This window comes from Colius striatus, chromosome 17 (assembly GCF_028858725.1).
Source record: "Colius striatus isolate bColStr4 chromosome 17, bColStr4.1.hap1, whole genome shotgun sequence".
Taxonomy (NCBI): domain Eukaryota; kingdom Metazoa; phylum Chordata; class Aves; order Coliiformes; family Coliidae; genus Colius; species Colius striatus.
In genome coordinates, this window is record NC_084775.1 from 7293385 (window position 1) to 7307121 (window position 13737).

At 57.2% G+C, this 13737-nt stretch overlaps 1 protein-coding gene and 2 gene segments (V, D, J or C); 2 read left to right on the forward strand and 1 right to left on the reverse strand.

The window, feature by feature from the left end:
• Nucleotides 1-702: 702 nt before the first annotated feature.
• LOC133627129 (Ig lambda chain V-1 region-like) lies at nucleotides 703-1294 on the reverse strand. The segment is given in 2 exon segments: nucleotides 703-1091; nucleotides 1223-1294. Coding segments are annotated over 2 exon segments (435 nt in total).
• A 3758-nt stretch (nucleotides 1295-5052) lies between these two features.
• Nucleotides 5053-5727, forward strand: LOC104563302 (Ig lambda chain V-1 region-like). The segment is given in 2 exon segments: nucleotides 5053-5123; nucleotides 5255-5727. Coding segments are annotated over 2 exon segments (519 nt in total).
• A 1367-nt stretch (nucleotides 5728-7094) lies between these two features.
• Nucleotides 7095-13719, forward strand: LOC104555914 (immunoglobulin lambda-1 light chain-like). Of its 2 annotated transcripts, none has more exons than XM_062009565.1 (4): nucleotides 7095-7171; nucleotides 7303-7599; nucleotides 11484-11519; nucleotides 13222-13719. In XM_062009565.1, exons 1-4 carry the CDS (start codon nucleotides 7126-7128, stop codon nucleotides 13539-13541), a joined length of 699 nt encoding a protein of 232 aa, XP_061865549.1. In that variant the 5' UTR covers nucleotides 7095-7125; the 3' UTR covers nucleotides 13542-13719. The 2 variants fall into 2 exon arrangements, with proteins under 2 accessions (XP_061865549.1, XP_061865550.1); XM_062009566.1 differs by lacking the exons at nucleotides 7095-7171; nucleotides 7303-7599 and adding exons at nucleotides 9278-9354; nucleotides 9486-9776.
• Nucleotides 13720-13737: the final 18 nt, after the last annotated feature.

Sequence of the window (13737 nt, forward strand, 5' to 3'; positions counted from 1 at the left end):
GGGCCGGGAGCGGTTGGGTGCTCCAGAGCAGGTGAACGTGTCCCTGTGCCGAGGTGGGGGCTTATCTCCTGCCCAGTGCACAGGAGTTACTGGTGCAGCAAGGCCACAGTTCTGCTGGACAGGGACAGGCACTGGGTGGGCCTTGGCTAATCTCAGAGCTCAGCAGCTGTTGGAGAAGGAGCAGCAGCACAGAGACGTGCTGAGATGTTGCAGAGGGAGCACAGGGAGGGAGCTGCCCGTGAATGCTGGGAGCCACGGTTGCATGGAGGGGCCGTGCCTGAGCATGTGGAAGCTTAAGAGGGCATTGGGTCCATGGCACAGGCTGATTGGTGTGTGGACACAGAGCTGGTGGGATGATGCCATGGCCTGGGCCATGGCGCTGAGCTGAGAGCTCAGCAGCTGTTTGGGAAGGAAGCCACAGGAAGTTTAGGGAGCAGATAGGCCCAACGTATCTCAGCACAGAGGCAGCTCTGGCAGTGTCTGGAGGACATAGCCATAAGTAGCAAGGCACAGCAGGGAAGAGAACAGGACAAACTGTCTATTTTGCAGGGACATCATCAATGGTACACAGCCAAAAAGCCACCTCCAGTTCTCTGGCACTCAAAAGGGAGGACATTCAAAACCAGGGTTGTACAGAGGGGACAAGGACCTGCTCTGTCTACATGTACACATCTGCCACAGGGACCTGCCACATCTACAGCTCTACTTGACCAGGAGGAAGAAGTGCTGGAAAAGTTCTATTTTTAACTCCTTTAGACTCACTTGCAAATCTCTCAGCATCACTACAACAGCATCAGTGCTGCCATCGTAGCTACCACAGTAATAGACAGCCTCGTCCTCGGCTTGGACCCCAGTGATGGTTAACGTGCCCGTGGAGCCGGATGTGGAGCCGGAGAATCGCGAAGGGATGTCCGAGGGTCTCTTGCTATTAGCATAGATGACAGTGACAGGGGCAGTGCCAGGCACCTTCTGCTGGAACCAGCCAACACCATAGCTGCTGCTAATCCCAGAGCAGGAGATGTGGAGGGTGTCTCCCGGGTTGGCTGACAGCGAGGGCGGCGTCTGAGTCACTGCTGCCTGGACCAGGGAACCTGGAGAGGGAGACAAGAGAAGGGAGAAGATGGGGGTGAGCCAGTGCCCCATGAGCACAGCCCTGCCCAGGAAGGGACAGGGCCCTGTGCCCAAAGGCCCCGGCCGCGTGCATCACTTCTGGCCGTGGCACCTGAGCTGTGGGCGAGCACCGCGAGGAGGAGAGGGGCCCAGGCCATGGCGTGATCCCACCAGCTCTGTGTCCCCATGGGGCTGTGCCATGGAACCTGAGTCACTGTCTCATATCCCCACCCTCCCAGGCATGGGCTCCCCACAGAGCTGTAGCCCCCAACATTCACTGGCAGCTCCCATCCCAGTGCTCCCTCTGCCCACTGCAACATCTTAGCTCCTCTCTGAACACTGAAGTGTTTTCTGCACCTGCAACCTGCATCATCCACCTTAGAGCACCCCACCACAGCAGTACAGCTGCCTCCTCCAAACTCCACTTCCCCAAACCAGCCCCACAGCAGTGCCACACCACAGGCTACTGCTCTACCACGTCCCAGGCCAGGCCCCGGGCTGCTCCAGCAGCATAGACAGTCCATGTCTCAGCAGCACTATGGGGACAAGGAGACGTGCTCTGGCCCTGCTGCCTCTGTGGGCAAAGGCTCAGGATGCCACCTCCACAGCCCCAGGCAGAGGTCTGCACATCACCCTTTCCAGACCTGCCTCTACCTTTCCCTGCTGCCCCTAAGCAGAAGGTGAGATGCATCTGCCAAAGCAGTTACATCCTTTGGGCATCCCTGATAGATCCTGAAATGTTTGAGGATGTTTCAGGGCTGCATCTTCAGAAGAATTGGGCCCATGACCGGTGTGGGGACACAGAACTGGTGGGATGATGCCATGGCCTGGGCGCTTCTCCTCTTCCCAATGCTCATCCATTGTTTGGGTGTTCAGGCTAGACTAAGTGCCCCCAGCTGGGCCTTTGGGCACAGAGCCCTGTTATACTGCCTGGGCAGGGCTGTGCTCATGGGGCACTGGCTCACCCCCATCTTCTCTCCGCTCTCCTCTCCCTCTCCAGGTTCCCTGGTCCAGGCAGCAGTGACTCAGACGCCACCCTCGCTGTCAGCCAACCCGGGAGACACCGTCCGCATCACTTGCTCTGGGATTAGCAGCGGCTATGCTGGCTGGTACCAGCAGAAGGTGCCTGGCACTGCCCCTGTCACTGTCATCTATGAGAGCAGCAAGAGACCCTCGGACATCCCTTCGCGATTCTCCGGCTCCAAGTCCGGCACCACGGCCACGTTAACCATCACTGGGGTCCAAGCCGAGGACGAGGCTGTCTATTACTGTGGTGGTGGTGATGGCAGCTATACTGGGGCACAGTGACATGAAGCAATGGGGAAGTGATGCAAAAAATTCCCATCCATCCCAGGGATATCATTGCTCCCACTGTTACCCATCAGTGCAGGGCTGTGCTCATGGGGCACTGGCTCACCCCCTTCTTCTCCCCTCTCTCCTCTCCCTCTCCAGGTTCCCTGGTCCAGGCAGCAGTGACTCAAACACCGCCCTCGCTGTCAGCCAACCCGGGAGACACCGTCCGCATCACCTGCTCTGGGAGCAGCAGCAACTATGGCTGGTTCCAGCAAAAGGTGCCTGGCACTGCCCCTGTCACTGTCATCTACTACAATGACAAGAGACCCTTGGATATCCCTTGGGCACCACGGGCACATTAACCATCACTGTGGTCCAAGCCGAGGACGAGGCTGTCTATTACTGTGGTGGCTACGACAGCAGCATCAGTGCTGGTGTCTCAGGGTCTGTTACTAAAAAAGTCCTGACTGGGTTTGTCCCTCCTGTCCTATATCCATGTGAGGGCCAGAGGAACCTGGGACAGTGCAAGGAGCTTGAGTCTGTGGGGTTGCCTAGGGAAAGGTTTACTGCATCTGTGCTCCCCAGGGCTCAGTCCTGCCTGGGATCCTGGGTGCTGCCCTGGGTGTGTGGGGCTGGGAGACTGTCAGCCCACAGGAGTCTCAGGTGCTGCAGTGGGAGCTTCTGCATTAGCACCTTATGCTCACAAGGCTCTGGCTCAGCTGCGCCAGTGTGTGCATCTGGGGCAAATCACCTAGATCTGCTCCAGGAGTAGCAATGGTGTATATGGCTGGTTCCAGCAGAAGGTGCCTGGCACTGCCCCTGTCACTGTCATCTATGACAACACCAACAGACCCTCGGACATCCCTTCGCGATTCTCCGGTTCTGCATTCGGCACCACGGGCACGTTAACCATCACTGGGGTCCAAGCTGAGGACGAGGCTGTCTATTACTGTGGTGGCTACGACAGCAGCATCAGTGCTGGTGTCTCAGTGACACAGAGTAAAGGGGAAGTGATGCAAAAACCTCTCACCATTGCAAACACACATCTGCTGTCCCACCATCACCCATCAGGGCAGGGCTGTGCTCATGGAGCACTGTCTCACCCCCATCTTCTCCCCTCTCTCCTCTCCCTCTCCAGGTTCCCTGGTCCAGGCAGCAGTGACTCAGACGCCGCCCTCACTGTCAGCCAACCCGGGAGATACCGTCCGCATCACCTGCTCTGGGCTTGACAGCAGCAGCTGGGCTTATGCTGGCTGGCACCAGCAGAAGGTGCCTGGCACTGCCCCTGTCACTGTCATCTATGCTAATGACAAGAGACCCTCTGACATCCCTTCGCGGTTCTCCGGCTCTGCATCCGGCACCACGGGCACGTTAACCATCACTGGGGTCCAAGCCGAGGACGAGGCTGTCTATTACTGTGGTGGTATTGATGGCAGCAGCAGTGCTGGTGTAACGGTGACGATGAGCAATGGGGAAGTGATACAGAAACCTCCCGCCATCGCAGGGGCCAGTCAGGAGTGTCTGCTGTCCCCGTTTGATGGTGGGGCAGGTCCCTGCCGTGGTCCTGCTCTGTGCTGCGGTGGCTGTGCGCGCTGTCCCGCCTCAGCCGTCCTGTAGAGCCCCGTGTGTGTGCCCGTCCTTTGTCCTTTGGGGAAGGGGTGACCCCCGCCCGCTCTGCTCCTAGTCCTGTCCGCAGCTGCAGCAGCTCTCGCCCCATCCCCGGCATTCCTGGCGCTGGCCGTGCCCTGGCGCTGCCGTGAGGCGCGGTGGCTGTGGCCGGGCTGCCCCGGGAGGCTGCGCTGCCTGGCTCCGGGCGAGCCCCGGCACGGAGCTGCCCCCGAAGGGCTGCGGCTGGAGCTGTGCGCGGTGCCGCTGCGGAGCCCGTTGTGCTGCGGGACGCGCAGCGCCGGGGCAGGGGCCGCAGCTGCGGGCGGGCAGCGGCGGGGAGTGCGGCCGTCCGGGGCTGAGGGGCGGCCGCTGCCTGTGCTCAGGCAGGAGGTTTCGTCACCGAGACCTCTGTCCACTGCTGGACACGGCTGCGGGAGAATTTGGACCCCTGAAGCCTCAGCCCCGTCATGTGTGGGAAGCACTGTGATGTCGGCCAAGCCGCGAGGACAGAGCCTCAGCTCCTAACCCTGGATGAGGAGTCTGGGGAGCAGAGACCTGCTGGTGGGAAGCCAAGGCAGATGACAGTCTATCAAGGGCTGCAGAACAGGGGAGCTTGTGGCTCCATACCCAGGGACGTTGCCCACTGTTGCTGTCCCACAGGCACCACAACGTGCCCTGGGTCTTGCCTGTGGCTTGAACCCTTCTCAAGGGGGGTTGTGGGGCTGTGGGGCACAGCTGAAGTTGTGGGCTGGATGCTGGCTCCTCAGCTCACACTAGGCCATGACTGGTCAAGAGAAGGGCCAGGCAGGGTGAAAGTCTGCAGCTGGAGCCAAGGTAAGGGCAGTGGGAAATGTCTGCCCCTGACATCAGGGCCTGGAGGGCAGAAAGGCACTGGTGTATGTCACAGCTGTCTGCAGCTTCTGCTGCCCCAGCCCCTCTGTGCTGTGAGTGGTCCAGGCAGTGTCCGGCTCTGAGAGGCCATGCCCCAGGCAGGGGCTTAAAAGGGAGTTGGGGTCCGTGAGAGAGCCCCATCGGCGTGGGGACACAGAGCTGGTGGGATCACGCCATGGCCTGGGCCCCTCTCCTCCTCGCAGTGCTCGCCCACAGCTCAGGTGCCACGGCCAGAAGCGCTGTACGCGGCCGGGGCCTTTGGGCACAGGGCCCTGTCCCTGCCTGGGCAGGGCTGTGCTCATGGGGCACTGGCTCACCCCCATCTTCTCCCCTCTCTTCTCTCCCTCTCCAGGTTCCCTGGTCCAGGCAGCGCTGACTCAGACGCCGCCCTCGCTGTCAGCCAACCCGGGAGACACCGTCCAACTCACCTGCTCTGGGCTTAGCAGCAGCTATGCTTATGCTGGCTGGTACCAGCAGAAGGTGCCTGGCACTGCCCCTGTCACTGTCATCTACTGGAATGACAGGAGACCCTCGGACATCCCTTCGCGATTCTCCGGATCCTTGTCCGGCTCCACGGGCACGTTAACCATCACTGGGGTCCAAGCCGAGGACGAGGCTGTCTATTACTGTGGTAGCTACGATGGCAGCAATTATGTTCCAACGATGACACAGAGTAAGGGAAAAGTGATACGGAAACCTCCTGCCATGGCAGGAGCCAGTCAGGAGTCTCTGCTGTCCGTGTTTGACGGTGGAGCAGGTCCCTGCCATGGCCCTGTCCTGTGCTGCGGTGGCTGTGCCCGCTGTCCTGCCTCAGCCAACCTGTAGAGCCCAGTGTGTGTGCCATCCTCTGTCACTGGGCAACTGATGTACAGCATCTGGGAACGTGACCCTCTCTGTGGCCACATTCCCTGTCGCTGGAGTCCAAGGTGAGACAGCAAGTGTCTGTTGGTGTGCTGGCTGGGACACTAGTGCTGATTGAGGTCATGGTGACTTCAGCGCTGGGGAAGTGAGGCCTAAGTCCACTGTTGACCCTGGGCCCTGAGTGCTTCCTTCTGCTGTTACTGGGAAAGGCCTAGAATTGCTGATCATCTTGTCCCATACCCTCCATCAGGCTCGGCTGACTTCTGCAGATTGCTCACTGCCTGTCCAGAAGGGTTTTGAATATCCCCAAAGGTGGACACTTCACAGCTCTCTGGGCAATCCTTATCTGTGTCTGACTGTCCTTGTAGCAGGAGCAATATTTTGCTATGTTTTGCTGTGTGTCAGCCTGTGCCTGTTACATTTCATGCTGTCACAGGACACCTTGGAGAGGAGTCTGGCTCCATCTTTCCTACACCCAGGAATTATTTATAATGTTGATATGATGCTGCTAGGCTCCTGCCTTACTCCTCTCTGTACGAGTGATGTTCTCAGCCCTTCATCATCCTCAGAGCCCTTCACCAGCCTTGCTCCCATCCCTATCCCTGGCTGGAGATCCCATAATGGACATTACTGGGCTGTGTCTCAGGTGCTGAGCCAAGGGGAAGGATCCTCTCCCTGTCTGCTGGCAGTGCTCCTGCTGACAGCCCATGGGCACTCCTGTGCAACTTGGTGTCCTCCTGTCTCCCTGGGTCCTTCCTGTTATGGGGCTGCCAGTCACTTGACCCCAGCATGTCCAGGCAGGGATTACCCCCCTGGGCAGGGTTCTGCATGGCCATTACAGGAGAAGGGCCAAGAACAGTGCTGCAGGCACCCAGTTGCATCAGGGAAGGGCAGGAACAGCTGAGGTCTGGGCAGGGCCTGGGACACCAGTTTGAGGGGAGGATGAGGAAAGGTTCATGGAGAGGTGGTGGGACTTGGTGTTGTCCCAGTCCTGTCACTGGGATCTACAAGTACCACCGCCATCCTTCCTTCCCTCTCCCAGCGCCTGGCTCTACAGAGCCCTTGGGCCACAGAGCCACACGGCGCGTGCCGGGGATGAGGGGACAGTGCTGGCGGGTTTCGGGCTCTGAGCTGGGATGTGTCTGTGTGCCCCAGGACCAGCCTCACTGCATCTGGGGTGGTGGGGCTGAGCGTGGAGCGGGCAGGGAGGGGGCAGAGCGGCGTGGGCAGGATGCGGCTGGGAGCGCAGGGTCAGATTTGCATGGAGGGGCCGTACTGCGGGCGGGCGGGGGCTTAAAAGGGAGTTGGGGTCCGTGAGAGAGCCCCATCGGCGTGGGGACACAGAGCTGGTGGGATCACGCCATGGCCTGGGCCCCTCTCCTCCTCGCGGTGCTCGCCCACAGCTCAGGTGCCACGGCCAGAAGCGATGCACGCGGCCGGGGCCTTTGGGCACAGGGCCCTGTCCCTGCCTGGGCAGGGCTGTGCTCATGGGGCACTGGCTCACCCCCATCTTCTCCCCTCTCTCCTCTCCCTCTCCAGGTTCCCTGGTCCAGGCAGCGCTGACTCAGACGCCGCCCTCGCTGTCAGCCAACCCGGGAGACACCGTCCGCATCTCCTGCTCTGGGAGCAGCTACAGCTATGGCTGGTACCAGCAGAAGGTGCCTGGCACTGCCCCTGTCACTGTCATCTACTACGATGACATCAGACCCTCGGACATCCCTTCGCGATTCTCCGGCTCCACGTCCGGCTCCACGGGCACGTTAACCATCACTGGGGTCCAAGCCGAGGACGAGGCTGTCTATTACTGTGGTAGCTGGGATGGCAGCAGCAGTGCTGGTGTCACGGTGACACACAGCAATGGGGAAGTGATACAGAAATCTCCCTCCATCGCAGGGGCCAGTCAGGAGTCTCTGCTGTCCATGTTTGATGGTGGGGCAGATCCCTGCCATGGCCCTGTCCTTGCTGCTGAGTGCTGCTGGTGGCTCAGCCATCCCTTAGAGCCTCAGGTATATCTACAACCGTGTCATTTGGGGAAGGGATGATGCCCAACATTCCTGTCCATGCCCTGAACAGTGGATTCGAGTTCCCTGAGCTCCCCAGCTGGTTCCCTGGGCCCTGCTAGGTGCATCCCTGACAGCCCAGCTGCGTCAGCAGCCCTGCAGCATCAATCCGGGGGAGGGGCAGTGTCCAGCCCTGCTGAAGCTGCACCTGCAGCTCCAGCCTCAAGACATGGGGATGTGCATAGGCCCTGGAACTGGGCCAAAGCTTTGTCTTCAAGACCTGAGAAATGACATGTCCTGTGGGCGTAGCAGCTCTGGGGCTTCAAGGGAGGCCAGGACAGAGCAGGGCTGGCCAAGGCTGCTCCTTTATGTCACAAGAGGAGCCTGGGGCCTCTCCAGTGTTGGCTGTGTTTGCGCAATGCTGGCCCACTGGGTTCACACTCAACCTGTGTAGGAGCTCTCCAGCACCTCTGGCTCCTTGGGAAGCTGCTTGCTCTGTGCAATGTCCCACTACAGCCCTGAGACAGCAAGGGGCTGCTCAGCACCCTGACCACATCCCTCTCCTCCTGTGGGACCCAAGGCTGGGGTATTGCTGGGGACAGAGGCGCGGGAGTGACAACCTGTTTTCAGCTGTGACATTTCCTGTGTCCCCATGAGTGTGATGGGGCAGTGCATGAGGCCTGGGGGTGAGTCTGTGTGATAGAGTCAGGCTTTGGGCAGTGGTGCTGGCCCCAGGAGGATTGTGTTTGTGGAATGTGGAGCTGCTGTGTGAGCAAGGACTCAAGTGGCTTTGTGCCCCAGCTTTGTGCCTGGGACTGTGGTGTGGGGCTGGGGCACACACCATGGGCTGTGACTGCACCCAGCACCAAGTGGTCCTCAGGGGTGAGGTCTACTGCATGCTCCCTGCCAAGCCCCACTCCTGGCCTGTTCCCTTTGCCCGCTTCAAGTTAGGGTTCCAGGTGCTCATAGATCACAGATGATGTCAGCTGAGGAGCTCTGAGGGATGGAAACAAGGACTTTACTCCTGCCTTTTCCCAGCCCTTTCCCCATGACGGACACTAGTTGGGTAAAACTGGACCACAGAAATGCTCCCCAGTGGCAGTAGCATGGACAAGGGATTGTCCTTCCATCCTCAGCACAATCACTGGCTCATTCACTCCCCTCAACTCCTGGAGGAGATGTTGGAGCTGTGGCTGCCGCCAGCCCATCTCTTGGTCCCTCTCCCAGCGCCTGGCTCTACAGAGCCCTTGGGCCACACAGCCACACGGCGTGTGCCGGGGATGAGGGGACTGCTGGCGGGTTTCGGGCTCTGAGCTGGGATGTGTCTGTGTGCCCCAGGACCAGCCTCACTGCATCTGGGGTGGTGGGGCTGGGCGTGGAGTGGGCAGGGAGGGGGCAGAGCGGCGTGGGCAGGATGCAGCCGGGAGCGCAGGGTCAGATTTGCATGGAGGGGCCGTACTGCGGGCGGGCGGGGGCTTAAAAGGGAGTTGGGGTCCGTGAGAGAGCCCCATCGGCGTGGGGACACAGAGCTGGTGGGATCACGCCATGGCCTGGGCCCCTCTCCTCCTCGCGGTGCTCGCCCACAGCTCAGGTGCCACGGCCAGAAGCGCTGCACGCAGCCGGGGCCTTTGGGCACAGGGCCCTGTCCCTGCCTGGGCAGGGCTGTGCTCATGGGGCACTGGCTCACCCCCTTCTTCTCCCCTCTCTTCTCTCCCTCTCCAGGTTCCCTGGTCCAGGCAGCGCTGACTCAGACGCCGCCCTCGCTGTCAGCCAACCCGGGAGACACCGTCCGCATCACCTGCTCTGGGAGCAGCTACAGCTATGGCTGGTACCAGCAGAAGGTGCCTGGCACTGCCCCTGTCACTGTCATCTATAGCAACAACCAGAGACCCTCGGACATCCCTTCGCGATTCTCCGGCTCCAAGTCCGGCTCCACGGGCACGTTAACCATCACTGGGGTCCAAGCCGAGGACGAGGCTGTCTATTACTGTGGTGGATACGATGGCAGCACTGATGCCACAGTGACATAGAGCAATGGGGAAGTGATACTAAAACCTCTGTCATCACAGGGGCCAGTCAGGAGTCTCTGCTGTCCATGTTTGATGGTGGGGCAGATCTCTGCCATGGCCCTGTTCTGTGCTGCTGTGGCTGTGCCCACTGTCCCGGTCAGACACCCCTTAGAGCCCCAGGTCCGTGCCTATCCCATGTTCCTTGGGTAGGGGATGACCCCAACAGCCCTCTCCCTGCCCTGCTCTGTGGCTCCAACATTGCCTGTGCTCCCCAGCTGTCACTCCAGGCCCTGTGGGTGCATCCCTGCCCTCCAGCCAGCCCAGCTGCACCCACAGCGCTGGGGCACGAATGACTCTCATCATGTCAGCACTCATCAGTGATGATTTTAGCTCATAAAGGTAGTGCTTCTGGAAGCAGATATTTGCACAAGCCATGTTACAGGAGTTTCAGGACTGAATAAGCTGCTTGCACATCCTACCCTTTCCCTTCTCCTTTGCCTCCCAGCATGTCTGCCAGGCTGCACAGCAGTGGGAAGTGTTCTGTGCAGGCTCCCCTGCTCAGTCACAGTACCCAGGATGGAGCATCCCCCTGGCCCTGCTCAGCACCAGCACCCCTCATCCATGCCAGATACCCACCAGGCAGCTGCTCAAGTGCCAATGCTCCTGGTATGTCCAGCACAGCATCAGTCCTCTTCCATGCCTCCCTCCAAGGAGGAGCAACGTCAAGCTGAACATTGTCTCCCTTTATTGTTCTCCCCTAAAATGGACTGAAATTCCACTGAAGTTTGAGAAGTGCTCAGAAGCTGGTTGTCCACAGCAGATGGCATGGGCTTCAGCTGAGTGCTTTACAGAGACCATTTCAGTGATGATTGATTTTTTGGTCTAGTTTCAGCCTTTGCACCAATTGCATAATCTTCCTACCTAGAGGCAAACCCAACCTCCGAAACAGTGCCTCAAACCACAAAATCTTGTGTCATGTATTTTCTAGTGATTGAGGAGGTTCACTGACTCTCCCTTTTTCTATAACCCTAAACCACAGCATTTGAGGATTTTTGAGTTCAGTTTAAGTTGGTGCTCCTAAAATTCAGCGATCCAAGAGCTTGTTTGCTCCAAGATGAGCAGCCTGTTTCCTGTAAGATTGGCACCACACTGGGGAAATACAAAGCAGCAACCAAGTCTTCCCTGGGGAATTTGAAGTTCATTTGTTTTAACTGAAATGCATCCTGGCTCACTGCTGCCTTGGCTATTGCAGCTCTCTGTAGGCATCCACATCCCTTGTGTGCTTTTCTCTGCCAGCCCCAGCATTTCCTCCTTACCAACAGCCTCTGATGCCCTCTCTAACTTGCTCTGTAGGTCCTGGCCTTTGGCAGGTGCTCGTGGGAGCCCTCAGCTGAGGGCTGTTGCTCCAAGGGCTGTGAAGGCAGCTATTAATAGGGAGCAGCAAGCTAATGGGCAGAGGTGGCTCTGCAGGAAGATGAGTTCCTGGATGGGTAGGGGATACTGCTGGCAGGCTTGGAGCAAGCCTGCCGGTGAGCTCCTTGTCTTCTGTGCAAGGAAAATGTCTGCCATGCCCTATCCATGCTGCTCCTCCCTGCAGCTCCAGAGCAGGCTCAGCAGTCCTTCAGAGCACGTCTGTCCCACCACCTTCATCCTGCCACGTCCAGGGGGCCCAGGGACTGGGAGGTTTTTGCACAGCCTCGTACCACTGTGTGTGTATTCGGGGCCGGGACCATGTTGACCGTCCTAGGTGAGTCGCCGCCTTCTTCTCGGGCTTTCCGTCTCCACCACGAAATTGCGACATTTTGTCAAATTCTGTCCATTTGGGGCTTTTTCCTCAGCCTTGGCGCTGGGCTGGGGTCTGCCAGCGGCTCAGAGACGGGCACTAAGCGCAGCACCGCGGGCTGTGTCCTGCCCCTGCAGACTCAGAGGGGTCTGCTGGGCACCATGAGGGACTTGGAGGGTATTTTCTGAATCAAAAGGTCTTAAAATTCGGCCAGGAAATGTGTTTGAGGTCTCTGGGAGTCTATGTCAGAAACTCAGGTTTAGGTCTTTAAGAACTAAATTGGTGTCTTTGTTGAAGAAATTCGTTGTTAGTCAAAGGTCTCAGAGCTCAGGTCCGTGCTGAGGACTAAGTCTGTCCCCGGTGATGAGGAGCAGGGGCTGCTCTGTGGGGACTCGTGGCCACGGGTGCTGGCTATGACACGGCAGCTGTCCCTGGCTGCAGGCAGGCTGCAGTTGGGTTAAAATGGCACGTCCCTGGGATCTTGAACACAAGTTTTCAGGGGCATCTTAAAGAGTCCTTTGTCCAGGTAAGCCATGATTAAAAACCAGAGGTGATTGTGCTGCAAACGCTGCCGGGAACATCGTTTGTCTGCCATTTGAAAAATAACTTGGCCAAAGATTCCAATCTGAAGCAAATTACCAGGGGTGTGAGATAGAGGAGAAAAAATAGTGTGCCAATTTCTTCAGCAGAAAGGTTTTAATGGAGGAGTCTTTGTGCTTTTCAAATAGTCACACACAGAGAGACATTGTACATCTGAGGAGGCAGCTGAGCCACCTCAGAAAGACAAACACTTTTTCTGTGTCTTCCTTGGAGTAATTCTCAGCTGTGCTTTTTCTGAGCCAAGTCTGAAGATGTCTGAGAGCAGAATTGGGCAGAAAACAGGACCATTTGTCTTTAAAACTCTGACTTAAAAAAAATAATTGCCTTGCAAAAGGCAAGAAACTGGTTTATGGCAACTAACCAGAGATTTTATATAAATGTGTATATTTATATATAAGTGTATAAAGATGTCTATGTTTATATTAATCTATTTCTAGAAAATTATAAATATTTGTGAAATATATTATCTATTATGTGTATAAATATGTGTAATAGAGATGCAAATATCTACAGGTTTGTTATATCTGTTATATATTTATGTTAATATATTATATTTTATATACTTTTAATCTACCTACCTATCTATTTATTTATTTATTTTCTATTCACATGACCTGATCTAGGTGGGACCTGCTTTAGCCAGGGGTGTTGGACTAGATGATCTCTAAAGGTCCCTTCCAACCCCTACCATTCTGTGATTCTATGACAAGATTTACTTCATAGATGTAATGCCACCTATTCTATATATGTAATATACTATATGTGATATACATTAGCTGTATATCTAGATATCTGTGAAATATGTTGGTGCATAGGTAGGTGGTATATATATAAGATACAAAAGCATGTGGGATGTACATCTATGTGCATGTTTGACAAACATATACAGACGTATTTTAATCTCTATCTAAAACATACAGGTAGGTGTATGCCAAATGTAAAGAGATGATTAATGTAAAGAGATTAATGACATGCTCTCAGCTGGAGGGGGGGTGGGAGTCTTTGGGCAGTGCCTGTGCCAGGGCACAGCCCCCCTGACCCCATGCCCACTCCTCTCCCCTCGCAGGCCAGCCCAAGGTCGCGCCCACTGTGTTCCTCTTCCCGCCGTCCTCGGATGAGGTCTCGTCCCAGAGCAAAGCCACCCTGGTGTGTCTGATCTCAGACTTCTACCCCAGCAAAGTGGAGGTGTCCTGGCTGGCTGATGACAGCCCCATCACCAGTGGCGTGGAGACCAGCCTGGCCCAGCGGCAGAGCAACAACCAGTACATGGCCAGCAGCTACCTGACACTGGGTGCTGATGAATGGAAGCAGAAAGAGAAGTATGTCTGCAAAGTCACACACGAGGCTGGCAACGTGGAGAAGGTCCTGAACAGATCCCAGTGCTAACCTCGTCAGACTTCCCTGCGCCCCATGGCCCCTCACCAACCCCCTTCCTCTTCCCCACTGCTGAGGGCAGCAGCTCCCCATCCCCTACTCTGCAGATGCCTCTCCCTGTGTCCCCAGGTCCCCTGTTCCAGCCCCTCACCCCATCCTGAGTGTCACATCAATAAACACTGACACTGAACCAGCGCTGGCTCAGCAT